The following is a 23689-nucleotide window of genomic DNA, read 5'->3' on the forward strand; positions in this document are numbered from 1 at the left end:
GTCTCTTTGGCCATGTAAGGTAACTTATTCACAGGCTCTGAGCATGAGGACAGAGTTTATGTGTTATTCTTTCTCCTGTGCCTCCACATTTCTTTTAATTCTAGCTCTGCAGTTACATACTCAACATCAGTTCTTTTACCAAAATTATCTCTTGCTGGCTGAACTCCTCTAGAAGATTCCTCTGGACAAACACATGTGTACTGTATTTCCTGAATTCTTGCAAGTTCAAAACTGTTTTCTCTAGACCTGATTATTTAGAGCTATTTGACTGTAAAATTCTTGGCTTACACTTGCTTATATTGAAAATGCTCCTCCATACTTATTTTTATTTTGTTCTTGATATCTGATACCAGCTCAGTTTTTTCACCCTTATAACTAAATTGATCTCTTTGGCCATGAGCACTGAAGATTTTTTTCCTTTGTCTTTGAAGTCTAATAGTTTTACCAGAATAGGTTTCATTATTGATTGTTCCAGGTCTCTTTAAGCTAGGTACATAGTAAACCCTTTTGTTAAATTCTTTGGTTGTTTTTTTCCAGAAAGTTGTTTTAGAACTATAGTTTTAAGTACTGGCTTTTGTCTATTGTTTTTCTTCTTCAGAGACTCCGGTTACATGTATGTGGGATCATCCTTTGCCACTTTCTTTCTGTCCCTTTTTCTTTATCTTATTTTCATTTTCTTGACTTTCTTCAGTGTTTTCTTGACTTTCTTCAGTGTTCCTTATTAAATTTTTCTTTAAATCTGTTCTCTTTTTCTGTGATTGTTTTTCTTTTCTTGCATTTTATTTCCTAAGCTTTATCAACTATTGATGCACTTCTGTGTGTTACCTATTTCTCTTCTTCAGTGTTTTAATTTCTCATTTTGCAAATTTTTTTCTGTAGGTCCCAATTACTTGTTTGAGGCTCCCTAATGAAGTTTGAAGGGTTATGTTACAGTTGTCTTTTTGATGTTTAGTTTTTAGGAGAGAATCAGATAAAATGTTTTGATTTACATTTTCCTTTTTTTAAATTAATGTTATATGAATTTGACTTTTTTTCTTTTCTGAACTGCAGACATTTCTTATACAGGGCCCACCTTATGTCAGTATGGCAAAGTGACATTTTTTTAGTGGATAATGAGAAGGAGGACTTGGTTTACATGTATTTTCTTTCGTCTCTGTCGGGTCCTTAATGTCTTTTTCTTTCCTTTACCTATACTGTTATCACTAAAGGGAAGTGCACAACCCTTATTTATCTAATTCTCCTCAAAGCAGTGCTTCTTGAGGCTGTCGCCTTCAAAATCACTCACTTTCAAGCCCTTCCTTCTCTTTAGTGCTGTGAATTACCAAGTCTGAGACTTGTGTTCAACACTTTGACCTTTTGTAGTACTTTTTGCTTTCTTGTGGTGCTTTTTGTCTGTCATTAATGCATGTCTTGCAATCCACTCTCTTCTTTTCCTCCTAGTGTCTTAGTCTTTCATTCTCTGGCTTTTTATATTCATAAGTTTATAGCAGCAGTGAGAGCTGTTGAATTTGGTGTTAGTTTCTCTGCTTATAGGTATTTATATACTAATAATGCTGAGGGCATGGTTCATGTTTGGTTTTATTTGTACTCCTTGTTGAATTTATTGTTTTGGAGGGAATATGTGGGTGGGTTGAGATTTAGGTAGTATCATTACCTTCTGCACTTACTTAAGTTCATTTTAGCAATAAATTTAACCAATTCACTCTTTAGGCTGATTTTTGTCTTACAGAGTAAAAAAAAGGTGTTTGTAGCCAGCCATTGACAAACGTGGGGCAAGTCTTAAAATCTGGATTTTTAACTATAATTTAAATAGCTGTATTAATTTGAAACTGCTTAAGGGAGGCCATCTCCTAAATTAGCTCATCAAACTTAAAGACATTTTCAGCCAAAATATGTCACATAATGAACTTTTTTATATATACACACGTATACAATTTTAAAATGAGTCCATTACTTATATACTTTTTATATGGATTTGTTTTACATATACATTTTTCACATTTATATTAGTGTACACAAAATGAAATTGAGTTTTTACTCTCAGAAACAGTGCTTTCTGATCTTTTTGACATTGGATAATCATTATCAATATTTGATATTTTTTTCCATTCCATTCTTCTTCCAAAACTCCAATATAGCTCTTTAATATAGAATCTGTGGTAATTTTTCAGAAGGAGTTACACAAACCAGTATGTACAAGGATAGTCATCACATTCCTATTTATAAAAAGATCAAAAATCAGAAAATGTATTAATGTCCAATGCTAAGAATTTGGTTAAATAAATAAGAGCAAAAAAACCAAAAATAGACATTTGCCCTGTTATTAAATAAAGCTAGTTTACAAAATACTATGGTCCTGTTTTTGTTTTAAAATATAATTTAAATATCATTTTCACTTAATGTTTGCACAGTTTTTGTCACATCACATATCCACCTTACTGTCACTCAGTGTTGTTTTAAAATCAACTGATTTTTCTCTTTAGCTATCTTCTAGATAATAATTTTTTTAATGTTAATTTTTTTATGCATATTAGAATAACTTGATAACTATTAATGTAGAAAAATTGCATTTTCATATGATCTAAAGTCATCCTTCATTCCCTTAGTGGAATGCATATCAAACTTACATTCTTTTAAAGAAGCTTGTAGAAGAGTGTATAATAAAATTATAACCATGTAAATATTGCTGGTAATTTTACTTATTTTTCTTTCTGTTTTTCTGTGTTTTTTAAATTTTCTAAAATATCTGGATTAATTCCTTCCATAATAGAAAAGTGTTTTGTGGGTTAGATTTATTTTTTTTAATCAAGAATTAAGGGACTTCCCTGGTGGTGCAGTGGTTAGGAGTCCACCTGCCAATGCAGGGGACATGGGTTCAAGCCCTTGTCTGGGAAGATCCCACAGGCCGCAGAGCAACTAAGCCCGTGTGCCACAACTACTGAGCCCACATGCCACAACTGCTGAGGCCCGCATGCCTAGCGCCCGTGCTTAGCAACATGAGAAGCCACCGCAACGAGAAGCCCACACACTGCAACGAAGAGTGGCCCCCACTCGTCACAACTAGAGAAAGCCCACATGCAGCCATAAATAAATAAATAAATATTTTTTTAAAGTAAGAATTAAAATTGTTTCTCTGTAAATCTCTACATTTCTTTATAAATTGATAGAATTGCCAATGTCCTGAAATGTCATTAAAATAAGTAGTAGTTTCTTTAAATAATGGATTTCTTAAAAGCAAAACATGGGAACATATAATAATGACAGTTTAAAATAAGGCTCATAACTAAAATTAGTTTGTTTTATTCTTTTACAGGAGTTAAAACCTGATACAGTAACTAAATCTGCTCTTGGTGATGATATCAACTTTGAAAAAACCTGCAAAAAGGTACTTCTGCAAGGGGTTGTATTTCTTTTAGGAAAAGTTCCTTATTTGTATTGTTGACCTACTTTTTTCCTTTCAGAGAAAACTTACCAAAAGCCAGTTACTAAAATATCAGTCAGTGAGTCAATCACCTGGTGTGATTATTTTTTTAAAAAGCCAGTTACTATTAGTGTACAATGATTTTTCCCCATTTGAGCTCTACTACTGCCACCAAAAAATATTTTTATGGTAATTTATGAATTTTGCTTTGCTGTGATGCCACACCCTCAAGGACCTGAAAGGTATGTTGAAGTTAATGTGGCATTTGTGTGTTAGATAGCAGTTAGTCTCTTAATCTTACAAATTAGAATAAAGACTCTTTATTTTTATTCTTTCCAAATAGTTTTTATGAATATTTTATTTAATCCCTGCATTTACCCTATGAAAATTATTTTTACCCCCTTTTTGTAAGTAAGGAAACTGAAGCTCAGAAAGAATGAAGTGAGCTAATTAAGGGTATGCCACTGTTAGGTGCACAGTTAGGACTTTTACCTAGATGTTCTACTCCTTGCATTTGTGTCACTTGCCTTCATCCTTAGTATTTCCTCTTTTTCATTTCTACCCACTTTGCTAAAGGCTATGTGACAATTCCACCAGAGAACAGATTTTTGGATTAATTGACTTTTATAACGCTATTACATTTCTTTTTTCACTTTTATTCACATTTACTCTAATCTATATTATTTCTTCCTCTTGCATTTGTGCTTACTTTGCTCTTTCTCTAGTTTCTTAATGTGGAAGCTTAAATTACTGATTTAGACCTTTCTTTTTTCCTAATATAAGCAATTAATGCTATAAATATCGTTCTAAGCACTGCTTTAGCTACATCTTATAAATATGATATATTTTATTTTCTTTGAGTTTAAAATGTTTTAAATTTCCCTTGAAATTTCACCTTTAACCTATGGTTTAATTAGAAGTACGTTGTTTAATTTCTGAACAATTGGGGGTTTCCAGGTATCTTTTCGTTAGTTTTCTTTATGATCCATGTGCATACTCTTTATGATTTTTATTCTTTTAACTTTATTATTTGTGTTATTTGTCCAGAGTATGGCTTATCTTGGTGAATATTTCATGTGCACTTGAAAACAATATTATTATATTGGGATCAGTGTCCTATGAATGTCATTTAGGTCAAACTGATTGATGGTGTTGTTCAGGTGATTTACATCCTTACTGACTTTCTATCTACTTGTTTTATTGTTGACTAAGAGATGTTTGTTGGAATCTCCAACTGTAAATGTTAATTTCCCTATTCTAGCCTTAAGGAAAAAAATACTCTGATTCTACATTTATGTACACTAGCACTCACCTCTCTGCAATTCACTGATTTTAGCCATGTTAAATTTTAAAGCATTTTATTGTAAGAAGGCCAGAACATGAAAGTTTTTGTGTGTTTGAGGGGAGGGAAGATTTGTTGTTGTCACGGTCCTTGTCAGTAAGGCAACACCAAAGTCATGAGCATAATTTTACAAACAGCTTCCTTATTTTATACTAACATGATTTTACAGTAAATATTCTTATTTCATAGCATTCATTCATAGATAGGAAAAAATTTTAGTTCTGTTATAGTTTTTAACTTGTGTCTTGGTCTATATATTTCTGACAAAATAATGACATGTTAAATAGAATAGTGGTAATTGTATAAAAATATGGTAGAACATATTTGTTTCCTCTTGAGAGTTTAAAAAAATAATAATTTAAGGTTTTTACCAGAAAAAAATCTTTTGAATTTTCTGGTTGCTGCATTCTAAAAGTATTTCAATAATATTTGATTTGTGATGAGAATAAAAAGCAATTTATTTTTAGTTGGCTAATACTATGTTTCCATTTAAATTTCAACACTTAACACTTGACAGTATTATTTAATTTTAACTTGAAAATATCGAAAATAAAATATCCTTTGTCTTTTTTTATTTTTTTAACTTTTCAGTCAGATTTTTTTCCCTTTGGAAGGTTACTATTAGTTGATGTATGTGTAATATTTGTAGCATCATGTTTTTTTAGGATATCTTCTTTCATTTACAACCCTTCGTTAAACCTTCCATTGTGTGAAATGTCATCCTAAAAATGGGGAAATGTGTCTATATTCGCGTATCCATTTTTATTTTGTAATAGTAAATTCATTTTCATATTACTATATTTGTAGTCATGAGATTTATAATATTCACATAGAAAGTTTAGGATCTAACTGAAATATTGTCAAGCAAAACCTGATCAAAACCTGATTGCATTTCTGCTATTTTGGTATCTCCTCCAAACAGAAGGAAGGAAAGGGAGGTGGAGAAGGAGAAAAGGAAAACAGTTCTGTTTCATCAGAGTTCCTGATGGAACCCTTGAGGATTTAAAGCCAAGGGAAATTGCCTTGCTTAAAATGATTTCAGATTCCTCCCAAGCTATTTGATTTCAACTATTTTGCTACTGTTTTATGTCATTTGTGATATTCTTTGATTGGATTCATGTTCTGTATCAAAATATGTTAATAAATTAAACCTCTGGAATAAAAATGAGGCAAGTAGCAGTGTCATGGAGAGAAGACTGATTAGTTTGCCATAGGAAGGGAAGTTAGTGAAAGATGACTAAAGAGGAAATAAGGCTATTACCTAGAGCTCTGTACATTTGAAGCTGTCTGACCATCAGAATAGAGCAGAACAAACGAATTTATGTAACTTCTTAGAGCTTGCACAGTTCTTCCATATACATTATTACCTCAGTTGATCTTACAACAATGATCTCATATGGAAAACATTCATGTGTGCACATGTGTGTGTGTACGTGTGTGTAGTCATACTGGTAGTGTCTTCATTTTCCAAATTCAGAAAAGGGTTAGAAAGATTAAGTAGCCAGTTAATATTTTTATGAGAGTTTTAAAGCTAGAGAGTTTGGGGACTAGAACTGTGACATTTCCAGACAATTAATGCCAGAATTTCAAGGGCTTCTCAATTCAAAACATCTGTTATATGCAGAGCAATCGGCTAAGCACTATCGAAAAAAGGAAGGAAATAGAACACAGTTATATTAAACAGCTACAGGATGAGAGGAAGCAAATTAATATTTGTTAACATCTACCAGTTGCCTGACTCGTTAGATGCTTTATGTAAGTTAGCTTTCTCAGGGAAGATGATGATAATCTCGTTTAACAGATGAGACCATGGGCCCAGAAAGGTAAAATATACCCTATGGTCATAGGTAGTCAGTAGGAAATGACAGATCTAATTTTAAACCCAGGTCTCTGCCTACAAAATGAAAGTTTAGGACAAAAGGATGGAATAAATCCCATATATGTAAGACTGCACTTTGGAAATCATGATGTTATAGGGATTTTAAGAGTTCATTGAATACAGAAAAGTCTCCCATTCTCTTAAATGTGGACTCTAAGCCGTATTTTGCTTTGTTTGCCACAGTTCTTCTGATCCAGCTGAATAGACTGTTTATTATATCTCTAAATGTTTTTAATAAATACAAATATGAATGTGTTGGTTTATATCATTAGGTAAAATCTGGAATTGAATTTAAGTCCAGTGAATATTAAAAGTATGCTACTAGCATTCTACCTGTACTAGTTCATTTAGCATCAGTTTGTTTTAAGGAAACATTTCAAAGGAATGAACATGGTGTGTAAGAGAGCTTTTTCATTTTTAGACTCTTGTTTGTATTTACATGTACATTCTCAAAATTCTTTTCAAAATTGAACACCAAATGCTTTGTGTCCACAGTAAATACCCATATGCCAAAATAAAATGTGTCCATTAAAAAGTGAGGTGTTTTCCTTTTTTAATTTAATTTATTTGAAATGGAAGAAACTGGTGGTGTATGAAAACCACAGTTTCCTGAGAATTTTCCAAGGCAAACAGTGTGTCAACTTCAAGTAATGAAAGCTGTGGTTTCCTTCATATCCCCCAATATTGTGAAGATTGTTTCATGCACGTGTAAAAACTATTTGTTAATAGCGATTACTTAGCCTTTTAAGCTTCAAAATAATTTTATTTAAATTTAAGAAGTATGGCTGTATTTGAATTCTTTTATAAACCACCACATTTTCAGTCTCTCCTATGAAGTTTATCACATTCTACCTTGGGTTAGTTATTTGTGCATTTGTTTTAACCTTTTAAATTAGTGCAAGATCATGAACCTCAAAAGATGGTGTTTGTGTCCTTATGTGTAAGACTGTGCCTTCACATAATAAGGCATATTTATGTAAATATAAATATCTGTAAATATAAAGAGGGAGAAACTAAGTGAGGAAGGAAGATGGACAGGAAAGAAGTAAGGAAGGATAAAGAATTTGAAGTCCCTCATGACAGGGACTGTTGTATGACTCTTGTGAGTTCCTACACTTAAGCTCAGTGCCTTAAGCAAAATGTAGGCATCTCACATTGTAGCAGAGACCCAAAACACTGCCAAAGGTATGAACCTGAGCCCTCTTGATTAACAAGCCTCTTTTCTTATGTTTATATTTAATTTCTTTACAAAAAGATTTGAGGGAGGCTTGGAGTTGGTTCACAAAATGAGGGAAAGTTATCTCGAATAGTTTAGAAGAAAACTTGTTGAGAATACTAGACTGAATTCAGAAACCTGACTTTGAATTCTAGCTTGTTCCTAACTGGCTAAGTGGTCTTGAGATCAAGTCAATACTGTTAGTCTAATTGTTAGATAAAATCTTTGGTCTATATTCCCTTTACCTCTTTAACCTCTTGTTAAAATTTGAACTTAAAAAATTAAATGAATGATTTCTAATTGCTTTCTTAATAATAAAATTAAAGAAAGGTTTAAAGTGTTAAATTTGATAAAATTTTATTAGAGAAATTTAAACATTTATTTAAATGATTGCTGTAATTTATAAAATTCGGTATTTTTAACTAAGACTTTTTCCAAATCAAACATTTTAAGAACTACAGGCATACCTCAGAGATAGCAGGGGCTCAATTTCAGACCACCTCAGTAAAGCAAATAACAGCAATAAAGCAAGTGACAAAGTTTTGGTTTCTCAGTGCATATAAAAGTTATGTTTACACTGTACTGTAGACTATTAAGTGTGCAATAGCATTATTTCTAAAAAAATGTGCATACCTTAATTTAAAAATACTTCATTGCCAAAAAGTGCTAACCGTCATGAGTCTTCAGCAGGTTGTATTCTTTTTGCTGGTGGAGGGTCTTACCTTGAAGTTGATGGCTGCTGACTGATCAGGGTGGTGGTTGCTGAAGCTTGGGTGGCTGTGGTGAATTCTTAAAATAAGACAACAGTGAAGTGTGCTGCATCGATTGCCTCTTCCTTTCAGAAACAATTTCTCTGTAGCAGGCAGTGCTGTTTGATAGCATTTTACCCACACTAGAACTTCTTTCAAAATTGGTGTCAGTCCTCTCAAACACTGCTGCTGTTTTATCAACTAAGTTTATATAATATTCTAAGTCCTTTGTGGTCATTTCAGCAATCTTCACAGCATCTGCACCAGGAGTAGATTCCATCTCAGGAAACCACTTTCTTTGCTCATCCATAAGAAGCAATCCCCATATATTCAACTTTTATCATGAGATTGCAACAATTCAGTCACATCTTCACTTCCATTTCTAGTGCTCTTGCTGGTTTCACCACATCTGCAGTTACTTCCTTCACCGAAATCTTGAACCTCTCAAAGTCATTCATGAGGGTTAGAATCAACTTCTTCCAATCTCCTGTTACTGCTACTATTTTGACCTTTTCCCATGAATCATGAATGTTTTTAATGGCATGTAGAGTGGTGAATCCTTTCCAGAAGGTTTTCAACTTACTTTGCCTAGTTCCATAGGAGGAATCTCTAGCTATGGCAACTATAGCCTTATGAAGTGTATTTCTTAAAGAAGACTTGAAAGTTGAAATGACTTTTCGATCCATGGGGCTGCAGAATGTGTGTTGTGTTAGGAGGCATGAGAACAACATGAATCTCGTTGTACCTCTCCACCAGAGCCCTGATGACCAGGTGCATTGTCAATGAGCAGTAATATTTTGAAAGGAATCTTTTTCTCTGAGCAGTAAGTCTCAACAATGGGCTTAAAATATTCAATTCAGTAAGCCCTGTTATAAACAGATGTGCTGTCTCCAGACTTTATTGTTCCATTTAGAGAGCCTGGGCAGAGTAGATTTAGCATAATTCTCAAGGGCCCTAGGATTTTCAGAGTGGTAAATGAGCACTGGTTTTAGCTTCAGTCACCAGCTGTGTTAGCTTCTAGCAAGAGTTGTCAGCCTGTCCTTTGAAGCCAGGCATTAACTTCTCCTTTCTAGCTATAAAAGGTATCTTCTTCCCAAAAAGGCTGTTTCTACGTTGAAAATCTGTTGTTTAGTGTAGCCACCTGCATTGTTTATCTTAGCCAAATCTTCTGGATAATATGCTACAGCTTCTACATCAGCACTTGCTGCTTTACCTTGCACTTTGATGTTGTGGAGACAGCTTCTGTCCTTAAACCTCATGAACCAAACTCTGCTAGCTTTCCTTCTGCAGCTTTCTCACCTCTCTCAGCCTTCAAAGAGCTGAAGAGAGTTAGGGTCTTGCTCTGGATTAGGCTTTGGTTTAAGGAAATGTGGCTTGGTTTAATCTTCTATCTAGACCACTAAAGCTTTCTCTCTTATCAGGAATGAGGCTGTTTTGCTTTCTAATCATTTGTGTGTTCACTGGAGTAGCCCTTTTAGTTTCCTTCAAGAACTTTTCCTTTGCATTTACATCTTGGCTAACTGTCTGGGGCAAAAGGCCTAGCATTCAGCCTATCTTGGCTTTCAGCATACCTTCCCCACTGAGCTTAGTCCTTTCTAGCTTTTGATTTAAAGTTAGAGACATGTGACTCTTCCATTCACTTGAATACTTACAGGCCATTGTAGGGTTATTAATTGGCCTAATTTCAATATTGTTTTGTCTCAGGGAATAGGGAGGCCCAAAGAGAGAGAGAGAGACAGGGGAACATCTCAGTGTTCAGTGGATCAGTCAGAACATCAGTTGTTTGTTTTCTTTTATGAGCATGTTTTTTGGCACCCCAAACAATTACAGTAGTAACATCAAAGATCAGTGGTCACAGAGTGCCATAACAAATATAATAATAATGAAAAAGTTGAAATATTGCAAGAATTACCAAAATGTGATGCAGAGACACAAAGTGAGCAAATGCTGTTGGAAGAATGGTGCCAATAGACTTGATAGACACAGGGTTGCTACAAACCTTCAATTTGTAAAAAAAAATAATAATAATATTTGTGAAATGAAATAAAACAAAGCACAATAAAACAAGGTATGCATGTACATGTTTAACATCTTTTATTCATCTTATAAGAATGAAAATTTAAACCCTGAGTATTTATAAAGCATATTACTAATGTGTATGTCATTAATAGTTTTTCCATTTGCACAGTTTTTTTCCCCATTAAAATATTTTTTCTACTCCCCAAATCATGAGCTACTCAGATTTCCAAATCAGTAACAGATCATCAAGAACAGATATGAATTAATTAAATACAGCTAACAAATAAATAAAAGGAATTTTTTGTCTACCATGCTTCTGTTTGCAAAGATTCCTTTACAAAGGGAAGAAGCTTAAATTTTTAGGCGTTTTTGCATTCTAACTATAATTGCCTGCCTCAAACCGCATGACTTCAGGCAGGTCACTTACCATCTCTGGCTTTTGTTTTTTCTCATTTCTCTAATAAGCATCTCTTCCAGATCAAACATTCTGGTAATGCATTTCAGTCCCCCTTCAAAATTCTTACTGCATCAGATATGAAAATGACAGGGCTGTCCTCTCTGTGTGTGGTTTTGTTTTGAAAAAAAAAAAAAAAAATTAAATATTTTGTACCCCTCACACAATCCCAGCAAGATTTTTATGGTATTTCTGCACTGTATTATTTTTTTTAATATTCTTAAACAACTCTGACATTGTCATATTTCATTATAACAAGAATAGTTCATTCCCTAAGATATTTAGCAGTGATGTTGTATAACTAGCTTTATCAAAATTCCAGTTTATAAAAATTAGAAGCAGTAGGGACATATTGAAATGTTCATACACAAATACCATTGTAGTACAAAGTGGGTATGACACATACCTACAAGACAACATTTTTGTTAAATAGATTCCAGCTAAGTGAGAACATGAGAAACCATTTCCTTTTTCTTTTTCTTTTTTTTCTTTTATTCTAAAGATGCTAATATATTTAAATATTTTGGTAAAAAAGTTTTGTTTTTTGTTTCTAGCTTTATTGAGATATAAATTGACATAACATTGTATAAGTTTAAGGTAAACAACGTGATGGTGTGATATAAATATATAGTATGAAATGATTACCATAATAAAGTTAGTTAACACATCCAACACCTTACGTAATTTGTGTGTGTGTGTGTGTGTGTGTGTGTGTGTGGTGAGAACATTTAAGATTGACTCTTAGCAACTTTCAAATATTTGATAAAGTATTGTTATCTATAGTCACCATGCTGAATATTAGATCCCCATAACTTACTCATCTTGTAACTAAAAGTTCATACCTTTACTTCTCCCAGTCCTTGACAACCACCATTCTGCTCTCTGCTTCTATCAGTTTGGCTTTTTGTAGATTCCACATATAAGTGATACTGTGCTGGATTTGTCTTTCTGTATCTGGCTTATTTCACTTAGCATAATGCCAGATCCATCCATGTTGTCACAAATGGAAGGATTTTCTTCTTTCTCCTGGCTGAATAATATTCCGTTGTATATATACTATACCTTCTTTATCCATTCATCCCTCAATTGGCACTCTGGAGGAATTTTGGTAGGTATTGAGTTGAATTTCTAGATGGCTTTTGATAGTAGAGACATTTTAACCATATTAATTCTTCCATTCCATGAACATGGGGTATCTTTGCATTTATTTGTGTCTTCCTCAATTTCTTTAATCAAAGTCTTATAGTTTTCAGTATACAGATCACTTTCCTCCTTGTATTTTGCTGTTTTTGATGGTAGTGTAAATAGGATTGTTTTCTTTATTTTTCTTTCAGATATTTTGTTGTTATTGTGTAGAAGTGCAACGGATTTGAGTATGTTGGTTTTGTAACTTCACTGAATTTTTTTATTATTTCTAACAATTTTCTAGTGGAGTATTTAGAGTTTGCTGTATATAAGATCATGTCATCTGTATTCAGAGACCATTTTACTTCTTCCTTTCCAATTTGGATGCCTTTTATTTCCTTTTCTTTCCTAATTGCTCTGGCTAAGACTTCCAGTACCATGTTGAATAAAAGTGGTGAGAGTAGGCACCCTTGTCTTGTTCCTGACTTTAGAGGAAAAACTTTCAGCTTTTCATTGTTGAGAATGATGTTAGCTCTGTGTTTGTTATACATAATCTTTGTTAAACGGAGGTATGTTCCTTTTATACCCAATTTGTTGAGAGCTTTTATCATGAAAGGATGTTGAATTTTGTCTTTTTGTCCATCTTTTGAGAGGATCATGTGATATTTCAGCCTTCATGCTATTAATGTGGTACATCATGTATATTAATTTGTGGATATTGAACCATCTTTGCATCCCATGGTTAAATCCCACTTAATTATGGTGTATTATCTTTTTAATGTGCTGTTGAATTTGATTTGCTAGAATTTTGCATCTTTATTTATCAGGGGTATTGACCTGTAGTTTTCTTTTCTTGTAGTGTCCTTAAATGGCTTTGATGTCAGGACAATGCTGGCTCATAAAATGAGTTTAGTAATGTTCCTCCCTTTACGTTTTCTTTGGAAGAGTTTGAAAAGGATTGGCATTAATTAGAGAAGCTGTTTATTTTCAACCCATGTTCTTTTAAACAATTGTATTCCTACCAATAGAGTAGTGTTTATCCTAGCCACTGTTAAGGACATGGACACTGCCTCATAGTATAAACTGGATTTTGTATTTATGGCTATTCAAAACTTGCCCAGAGATATAAAATTGTTCTCTGGTATGGAGTGATTACAGGAAGTTAAATGCCCACACCTCTTAGATTTCCTAAGTAAGCCACATTGTCATCATATGCTAGCTGTCAAACTGAGAAGCATAAAGAATGAGAATATGTTTTATATCTTATGTTAAAGTACCTACTTTTGTCAACAAAGTACTTTCAGGAGAATAATACTTTTATTTGCTGATACCATTAACTGTTTCTTTAAAAACACAAATTACGTATAATCACAGAACCTAAAGCTGTGGTATACATAATTCTGCTTATTAAATTGTTATGTAATCATACCTGATTAGTAACTACTTAATTTTATAGACCTATATAGCTTGTAGACTCAAGCCTTCATGTTCATCTTTGAAATCACTGCTAGTACATATGGGTGCATAAGCAATATACTGTACAACTCCAATTGTGACAACTACAGTGTGAATGCCAACCCTGGGATTATACAACACAATGGCTATTTTTTAACCAATCTCACTTCTTATTAACCTGTATTCTCCCCAAATAAGTCCGCCACAGTTATAGAGGATGACATATAAGAATAACATCTTCAGTTATTAGACTAATACATAATTGTACAATTTTAAATCTTATTCTAGAGCCCCCCCACCTTTTTTTTTTTTTAAGAGAATTTACTGAAATTAGATCACTAAGTCACAATTAACTCTGGGATATCTTACAGGGCAGAGAAACAGCATTGCTAAGTAAATTCAAAGATTAAATGATTCCTATCAAAGCAGTATTACTTTGAGTCAGCACTAGACACAACACACAGTATTACCACTGTTCTTCTAAAACTTTATAATTAAGATGGAAAGATATAACTAGCTCTGGAAAGAAAAATACTCGGTTCATTAAAGCTTTTAGCAAGTTGTCAAAGCAGGGATTTGGTAACAGTAATAAATTTGGTTTTGAACAATTACACATGAATACATTTAGTCAAAATCTATTTCGTATTCCCAGAACTTCTTATCTAAAACGTGAAATTAACTCACTTGATAAAAATAATTACTTTCTAGTTTATCTGCTTTACAGATACAGTTGTTCATATATCAGGAATTTTCTTTGAAGTGAATTGAATTTTTAGTAGCTACTCGGGAAATATACTGAAAGAAAACAGTTAAAGAAAAAACAGATGCTATTGGAATGTCTTTTTCTCTTGTAACCTGAGGAAAGATTCCTGGGGTGTATATAACATTTGTCAGGACTAGTTGTTTTTGTTGTCACTGTTATTGTTTTTACATATAAATGTTCTAGAATTCGTAGTGAGGATTAAGACATACTTATGCACTAAATACCAAATTATTTCTACTAAGCTGGAATCTCTTATTATGTCAGCATTCAGGAAGCACATTTACTGCATTTAGTGCTATAACCTGTTGCCTCAATTTGGCAACAAAAATCTGTCATGGCAGTGCTTTTATTTTAAATTCAACTTTTAAACATGATGAGCCTGCTAAAAAAAATTTTTGTTCTGTTTTCCTCAGTTTTTAGTTTACCTCCACTGAGGATTCTACTTGCATGTGATGTAGAGCAACATTACACTCTTTCTGTAAAGGACAGTATTGTAAATATTTTAGGCTTTCTAGGCCTTACAGTCTTTGTCACAACTACTCAACAATGCCATTGTGACATAGTGCAGCCATAGATAGTATGTGAATGTATGAATTTGGCTGTATTCCCATAAAACTTTATTTTTAAAAACAGACAGCAGGTGAGAAGCTGGCCCATGGGCCAGTTTGCAAATCAAATAGTTCTACAAGATTGTAAAAGACTGAAATTAAAGCATTCTTTAACACTCTATACAAGAATAAACTCAAAATGGATTAAAGACCTAAATGTAAGACCAGATACTATAAAACTCCTAGAGGAAAACATAGAACACTCTTTGATGTAAATCACAGTTACAATTTTTTGGATCTGTCTCCTGGAGTAATGGAAATAAAAATGAAAATAAACAAATGGGACCTAATTAAACTTAAAAGCTTTTACACAGCAAAGGAAACCATAAACAAAATTAAAAGACAACCTACTGACTGGGAGAAAATATTTGCAAACAGTGTGGTTAATTAACTAACAAGGGGTTAATTTCCAAAATATACAAATAGGTCATACAGCTTAATATCAAAAAAACACAAATAACCCAATTAAAAAATGGGGGCTTCCCTGGTGGTGCAGTGGTTGAGAGTCCATCTGCCGATTCAGGGGACACGGGTTCGTGCCCCGGTCCGGGAAGATCCCACATGCCGCAGAGCGGCTGGGCCCGTCAGCCATGGCCACTGAGCCTGCGTGTCCAGAGCCTGTGCTCTGCAACGGGAGAGGCCACAACAGTGAGAGGCCTGTGTACCACAAAAAAAAAAAGTGGAGGGGGCAGATGAGCTAAGTAGACATTTCTCCGAAGAGGACAGGCAGGTTGCCAACAAGTACATGAAAAGATGCTCAGTATTGCTAATTATTAGAGAAATGGAAATCAAAACTACAATGGGGTATCACCTCACACCAGTCAGAATGGCCATCATCAAAAAGTCAACAAATAATAAATGCTGGAGAGGTGTGGAGAAAAAGGAACCCTCCTACACTGTTGGTGGGAATGTAAATTGTTGTAGCCACTATGGAGAACGTGTAGAGCTTCCTTAAAAAAACTAAAAACACAGCATAGGTGACCTATGCTGTGTGGAATACAATATAGTTAGAACCTTTTAAGCTGAAAGAACACAGTATGTTGCTTATTGAACATTCTAGGGAAATGAGCATATCATTCTGAATATTCTCTTTTTTGCTCATTATCTTATAGAGGAATAAACTGTTTGAACAACTTAAAGTACTGAGGTGTTATTTATCATTTGAATAAGCAGTAAAGGTTTCTTCAAAGTAAACAAACAAACAAACAAAACAAAAAAACTAAAAACAGAGTTATCATATGATCCTGCAATCCCACTCCTGGGCATGTATCCAGGGAAAATTCTAATCTGAAAAGATACATGCACCCCAGTGTTCATAACAGCACTATTTACAATATCCAAGACATGGAAGCGTCCTAAATGTCCATTGACAGATGAATGGGTAAAGAAGATGTCACACACACACACACACACACACACACACACACACAATGGAATATTACTCGGCCATGTAAAGAATGAAATAATGCCATTTTCAGTAACATGGATGGACCTAGAGATTATCATATGAAGTGAAGTAGTCAGAGAAGGATAAATATCAAATGATATCACTTATATGTAGAATCTAAAAAAATGATACAAATGCACTTATTTACAAACAGACTCACAGACATAGAAAATAAACGTACCGTTACCAAAGAGGGGAAAAAAAAAAAAGGAAACCCAGCAAGGAGTTGAAGAAACAGGATTGGCTCAACACTACTTAATGAATAGTCTCCAAATGGACTATATTTCTTGGAGAAGGCTGAACAGAGACAGTGTCTAAGAGTCAGAATCAAGGTGTATTAGTTTCCCTAAGGCTGCTGTAACAAAGTACCAAAAACTAGATGGTATATAACAACAGAAATTTATAACAAAATACCAAAAGTTAGTTGTTATATGACAACAGAAATTTATAATATTTTCTTGCATTTCAGAAGACTAGAAATCTGAAATCAAGGCATCAGTAGGGCTGTACTTCCTCAGAAGGTTCTAGGGAAGACCCCTTCCTTGCTTCTTCCAACTTGGCTTGTGGCAGGGTAATTCCAGCCTTTGCCTCAGTGTTGTTCCCTTTCTGTCTCCCTGTTCCTCTGTATTCCAAGTGTCCTCCTTATAAAGACACCACTCATATTAGATTTAGGGCCCACCCTGAACCAGTATGCTCTCCTCTTAATTAATTATATCTGCAATGACCTTTTTTCCAAGTAGGATCACATTCTCAGTTTCTAGTTAGATATAAAATTTGGGGAGGGGCTTCCCTGGTGGCGCAGTGGTTGAGGGTCCGCCCACCGATGCAGGGGACACGGGTTCGTGCCCCGGTCCAGGAGGATCCCACGTGCCGCGGAGCGGCTGGGCCCGTGAGCCATGGCCACTGAGCCTGCGCATCCAGAGTCTGTGCTCCACAATGGGACAGGCCACAACAGTGAGAGGCCTGCGTGCCACAAAAAAATAAAATAAAATTGGGGGAGGATACCATTTGACCCAGGACAGAAAGTAATTAGGCAGCAAGTCATCCTGGCACAGGATTTGCACCAGGTCTAATTTAAAGGAGTTGTTCTCTGAGGGACTCTACCTAGATAAGTTCTCCAAACAGAATAGATTTCAAACTGTTATCATCTTGCTTTTACTTAGGTACTCATAAGTGTTTATTATGGGGAAGGAAAAGGCCTTATTGGGCTGTTAACAATGAAGGGTAAATTTAAAGTAAAGATGTTTAAAGCTGATAGCTCTACTTTCACACACTAGTGAAATTTTTACTTGCTTCATAGAATATTTATTGAATGCCAACTATTATCAGTTATTGTCCTAGGCACTAGGTCTACAGGAATGTGGAAGGCAAAAGTCCCTGCCTCACAGATATGAAAATATCTGCACCGGCGTGCTGTGTTGAGTGATGTGAAGTAAATAGTGATAGAAAGTGTTTTAGTTCAGTTAACATTTAAGCAGAGACCTGAATACAATGAGATGATCAGCCCGTGTGTATTTGGGAATAGAGTATTCCAAGTAGAGAAGAGCTTGAAAAGGAAGAGCCTAAGCATCAGAAGGCAGTAAAGCTTTAAAAAGAACAGATAGGGAAATAGCATGATCTGGTTTTGTTTAAAAGCTTGCTGTGACTGCTATATGGAAATTGACTGTGAGAGAACAAGAAGCAATGGAGAATGACCAAGTGTGAGCTTATTACATTGGTCCAGGTGAGAGGTATTGGTGATTTGGTCAAAGGTAGTAAGTAGAAATGGTGTAAGTGACTGGTTCTGGATAGATTTTGCAGATGAAACCACAGGATTTGCTGAAGGATTTATTGTGAGCAGTGAAGAAAGGAGAAATAATGGAAGAATCATTTGAGTTTTAGGCCTGAGCAACCAGAAAAATTAAAATTACATACAATAAGATGGGAAAGACTATAGCAGAAGTAGGTTTAAGAAGAAAGTCACAGCATTCTCTTTTAACATGTCAAGTAGGTGGTTGGATATATGAGTCTGGAACTCAAGTTAGAGCTTGAGGTAGAAATTTGGAAGTTTTCAGCCTACAGGTGATATTTAAAGCAGTTAGTCTGAATTATGAATTTTCTAAATGTATAAATACTAATATATGTATGTGTATATATACATATATATATATATATATGTATATAATCCCATTCAGTTATCATCAAACATCTATAAAGTGTTGGCTATAAGCCAGGCACTGGTGGAAGGTTGTGAGAATATAGTAAAGGTAGTAGTCATTCAAAATAAAAATATAGAGCATTTGATAATTTCTAGGTCTCTAGTAAATGGAACTTCAAGCATTATAGTAGTCATGGATTATATCAACCAGCTTAGTACTAATATGTTACTTGATTCTTTCATATTATTTTAGTCTTCTTAACTAGATCTTTTAAACTCTTTGAATACAGGAGCTATATTACTTTTTTTTTTAATATCACACACGATGCCTACCACAATTCTGGAAAGATTTTTTTTTTGCGGTATGCGGGCCTCTCACTGTTGTGGCCTCTCCCGTTGCGGAACACAGGTTCCGGACGCGCAGGCTCAGCGGCCATGGCTCACGGGCCCAGCCGCTCCGCGGCATGTGGGATCTTCCCGGACTGGGGCACAAACCCGTATCCCCTGCATCTGCAGGTGGACTCTCAACCCCTGCGCCACCAGGGAAGCCCTGGAAAGATATTAAGTACCCAAATTCTGGAAAGATATTAAGTACCCAAAGAGTATTTATTCATTGATTACATGATAATTTTAACTGTTAAGAACAGTAGTATTTTTGTCATTGTGTTATCTTTAGCATGGATTACAGGTGAGTTGTCTAATTAGAATATTAACAGATTCCTGTTCCCTAACTCTTAACTTTTAAAAATTATAATGGATTGTATTTTATTCACTTCTTAGTAGTGTTACATAGTTTTTATTCCCATGTGCTTGTTATTTCAATTTGCAGCCTGATTCTACTGCAACTGAAAGAGCAGTTGCCAGACTAGCAGTGCACCCTCTTCTGAAGAAAAAAATAGATGTGCTAAAAGGTATGAATTAAATGACTTTTAAGACATTTAGGGTACATGATTTGAATAAACGGCCATTCATTTATTTACTTTTAGGGTGCTTTTCTCCTGTTGAGGATCTTTTATATTATAAATGTCTCTTTCAAATATTTCCAAATGTGGGAAGCTACCTGAAAATATGGAAGTTATCTGATGTCTGAAAAAATTTTGTATTTTTTCTAAATTCCTATTTCCTAAATATTGGTATTCTTCTAAATATTGGTATAATTCATATTATTACTTATGATGTTGCCACTTAGTCACATAATTTCTATTTATGTATGTACATTTTAAAATGTATTGAAAGAATTAAATGCTTCTGTCACAGATTAGAAGATACTTATGTCTGAAAGCACAATTTACGGTATTTACAATTGTATTAATACATTATTATTACAGAAATTAAAGTTGCCATTTTAGTCTATTTATTTGTATTTAGTGAAGTTTTTACTTTTCTTCTTAACATCCATACATGATGGAATAAATTTTCTTTTAATTTTAGAGATTTAAAATGGATACCTCTGAGCATTTTGTATGTTTGGTTTTGTAAAAGTCAGTAGATTTCTTTGTAAATTCATACCCATTATATATATGTAATATAAATTCCAATCATTCTCTTAAGTATTTCCAAACAATTTAAGAAATACTGTATTAAAACAGTAACGTTTTGTATTATTTGTTTCAATGCTGAAACAAGTCATATGCTGTTTCTCTTGCAGCTGCTGTCAAAGCCTTTAAAGATGCAAGGCAAAATGCTGTTGAAGTTAAGTCATCAAAGAATGCTTCAGAAGAAAATCATTCCAAGGACACTTTGTGTTCAAATGACGAAGCCAGTAAGTTACAGCATGAAGGAACTATTATCAGTGAGCAAAAAGAGAAAGAAGCCAAAATATTGGCAAAGAAACCAATAAATAATTCAAAAGAAAAAATAGCCAAGATGGAACATGGACCCAAAACAGTGGACATTCCAAATTCTCTATCAAAGCCTTCTGAAAAAGATTCTGCAGTACCCTCTGAACCCCAGAAGACACCTACTGACCCCCAAATGAAAACATTTAGTCAAACCAAAAAAGAGAAAGAGTCCAGTAGCTCACTTGGTGTTAACAGTGATGGAGAAGAATTACATGAAGAAGAGAAGGAATATTTTGATGATAGCACAGAAGAAAGGTTTTACAAACAGTCTTCCGTGTCTGAGGATAGTGATAGTGATGATGACTTCTTCATTGGGAAAGTCAAACGGACACGGAAGAAGAAAAGTAGTTGTCATTTTTCAGTTAAGGAACAAACCCCCCCAAAAAAATTGTTTTCTGAAGAAGATATACTTGAAACCCATCAGGATATGAGAAGTGATAATAACAAGCCACATACAGAAGCAAGGAAGTTTGAATCAGTGTTTTTCCATTCTTTATCTGGATCTCAAACCTCTGGAAGGTAAGAGTATTTTTTCATCCTGAAAGAATTAATTACTGCTTAATTTTTCAAAAGATACGAAATAACCACACATCCTAACATTGAGATACTATCTCTCATGCATAATTCTAGTTTGTACAATACATCCTATGTTTAGACTTGGCCCTCTCCAACTTTATATTGGATAATATATACAAATACATGTATGATAATGCCATATTTTTCCAACCTCATCAGAAAATGAGACAATATAGATAAATTTGTCTAATTTAATTGTCTAGCTAATTTAAGTTTATTCCTTTGATTATCAAAGTTTTGAAACTTTGAGTTAGCTTTTGGTGAAAACTTTTGAAAATTTCTCACATATCTCACTTTTTAGATAGAACTTTCTGAAAAGAATGTGGTGAGGTTTTTTGTTTTTTGTTTTCTCTTGTTGACCCAGGGCATTATTGTAAAACTCAATTGTTTTATTATGTATTTCTGTTTCAGTAGATAAGGCTGCTTGCCCTAACACTGAGTTTCTCCAGACTGCTTTATATTTGGTGATGCTGTCATCCTTATCCCTTCTGTTAATCACTACTTTTCACAGCTGTTTTGTTATAAATCAATAAGTTTAATTTCATTTGTAATTCTAATCTGGTAGGGGATATCGTCACATTTTAGAATAAAAATCATGGTTAGCTATTTTCTTCGGTAAACTTTTTCTATAATTTATAGGTCAGGCATAATTTTTAGTAGAATAGAAAAATGTGATGTTGAAATTTTCCAAAAAGGTCAGAGTATGGAAAAGACACACAAACCATCTTTGGATCCTTGAAAATTATTACATTATTTCATATATCTCCCAACTGTGCCTAAAAAAGCTATAGTTTTTCCCTCACTTGAAAATTAAGCACCACTATCCCTTCCCTCTCCCAAAAAAATGTTAATCTTAATTTTTGTTATATGTGATTGTTATATGTGACTCATTCCCCCTGAAAGATTTTTGAAATTCTTTGTCTAGATAGTTCTCAAAGGTACAAGGTAACTAAGACAGGATATTTTTGGCCAGAAATCCCTATACGGGTGGTGAGAGGAAAATTCCTACATGTTTCTGTAGTAATATTGGGGTCTAACAAACCTTTGATGTAGCTAAAACATCACGTTTTCATAATTTTTTTATTTGTTTTTTGGGGGGTAAAGGAGTATGATAGTTTTTTTAATGAGTTTTATCAACATTTTTATTATGTTATCTTCTTAAAGTCAGAAGATTTGTTTATCTTTTAAATGTCCTAATGGTGTTTTTCTTCTTTTAGAAATTACAGAGAACAGGCTCCAAGAAGCAAAATCCCAGGTATGTATTAATGACTGCCTGACTTCCATATGCAGTTGAGCAATGCTTTGCCAAAGAGGAAAAATGAAAAATTCTGGTTGCTTAGTCTGAATCAATTATGTACCCACAGAATGGAAATAGAGCATCTTATAATTATCAGAATAATTTTTAAATTTTATTTATTTATTTTTTTTACCCTCTATGTCCTGCCAGTAGGAAATATGTTAGACAAAAGTTATCAGGAAATATTTGGTCTATTTAATTTATCTTGAACTAATTAACATTTTCTTTAAGTAAATAGCTATGTAAGTTCCATCTTAGTCAATGCCATGCCATTAAACATTCAGTAATAAGTATGTTACTTTCAGGGTTAAGAGTGAAACCAGATTTTTAGATTAATTCATAACAAATCACGTTTAATATTTTGGGTGGTCTGACTTCTCTACATAATCCCAAACTCTCACTGATTTCAAATAATAAAAATTTATTTCTCACATTACAGTCTACTATGAATCAGCACAGGGGCTGTGTTTCACATAGTCATTCAAGGATCAGGCTCCTTCCATCTTTTGGCTCCTTTCTACTCCTGTTCCCAAGTATTCTCCACTTGGCCAACAAAAGGGAATAGAGTACATGGAGAATTTTGTAAGAAGTTTTCATGGGCCAGGCCTGAAAGTGTTAGGCATCAGTTCTGCTCACATTTCATTAGCCAGAATTTAGTTACATCACCCCATCCTAGCCAAAAGGGAGCTAAGAAATGCAGTCTAACTATGTGGCTGGGGGAAAAAGAAAATGGATTTCTTGAACACATAACTGTCTGCTGCTGACCATCCTTTTGATCATCAGATGGTAATTTCACTGGTAATTTTCTCCGGTAATTTCTCAACACATAGAGCACACTATGTGCTTCCTTCCTGAGGAAGCCAACCCAAAGTCCCATCCAGTCATTGTATCCAGTTCAAAGCCTAGGATCCCTGAGTGATGATGCAGTTCTTTCCATCAGATCTCATGATGTGACTGCTCAAAATTTGGTGACCTGTGCACTAAAAAGACACACTGCCTGCCCACAAATCAGACCAGATGTTTAGTGGCAGAGCAGGAACAAGGTAACCACAATAATAACTCTCAATCAGTTAAGGGAAACATGGGAGGTGTGCAACATGTCTACTACCTGAGCAAAGATTGTGAAGAATCTATGAGGAATTTTCTTATCCACTGTTCTCCATAGTCTCTGACTGTGTTCTTGGGAGGGTCTTTGTTCCATGGCCACAGCTGAAGTAGACAGTTAGTATGATCTTCTTGGGAGTTGCCCCAAGTGATTAGTAAAAATACATGATCGTGAAGATGGTTTAAAGTCTTAACAGTCAGGTTTTTTCCAGCCTAGTTTTGTGCTTTCTTTCACAATAAAAATTCCCTCCAAAAC

General features: G+C 34.2%; 1 protein-coding gene across 1 annotated transcript in view; it reads left to right on the forward strand.

Moving 5' to 3' along the window:
• Nucleotides 1-23689, forward strand: part of SRFBP1 (serum response factor binding protein 1) — a 59882-nt gene that overhangs the window by 33447 nt on the left and 2746 nt on the right. Inside the window, exons 4-7 of the mRNA XM_059059877.2 lie at nt 3314-3385; nt 19445-19526; nt 20264-20975; nt 22250-22287. Coding sequence (XP_058915860.1) covers nt 3314-3385; nt 19445-19526; nt 20264-20975; nt 22250-22287 — 904 coding nt within the window. The remainder of the gene's footprint in view (nt 1-3313; nt 3386-19444; nt 19527-20263; nt 20976-22249; nt 22288-23689) is intronic.

Source organism: Kogia breviceps, chromosome 4 (genome assembly GCF_026419965.1).
Source record: "Kogia breviceps isolate mKogBre1 chromosome 4, mKogBre1 haplotype 1, whole genome shotgun sequence".
Classification (NCBI taxonomy): domain Eukaryota; kingdom Metazoa; phylum Chordata; class Mammalia; order Artiodactyla; family Physeteridae; genus Kogia; species Kogia breviceps.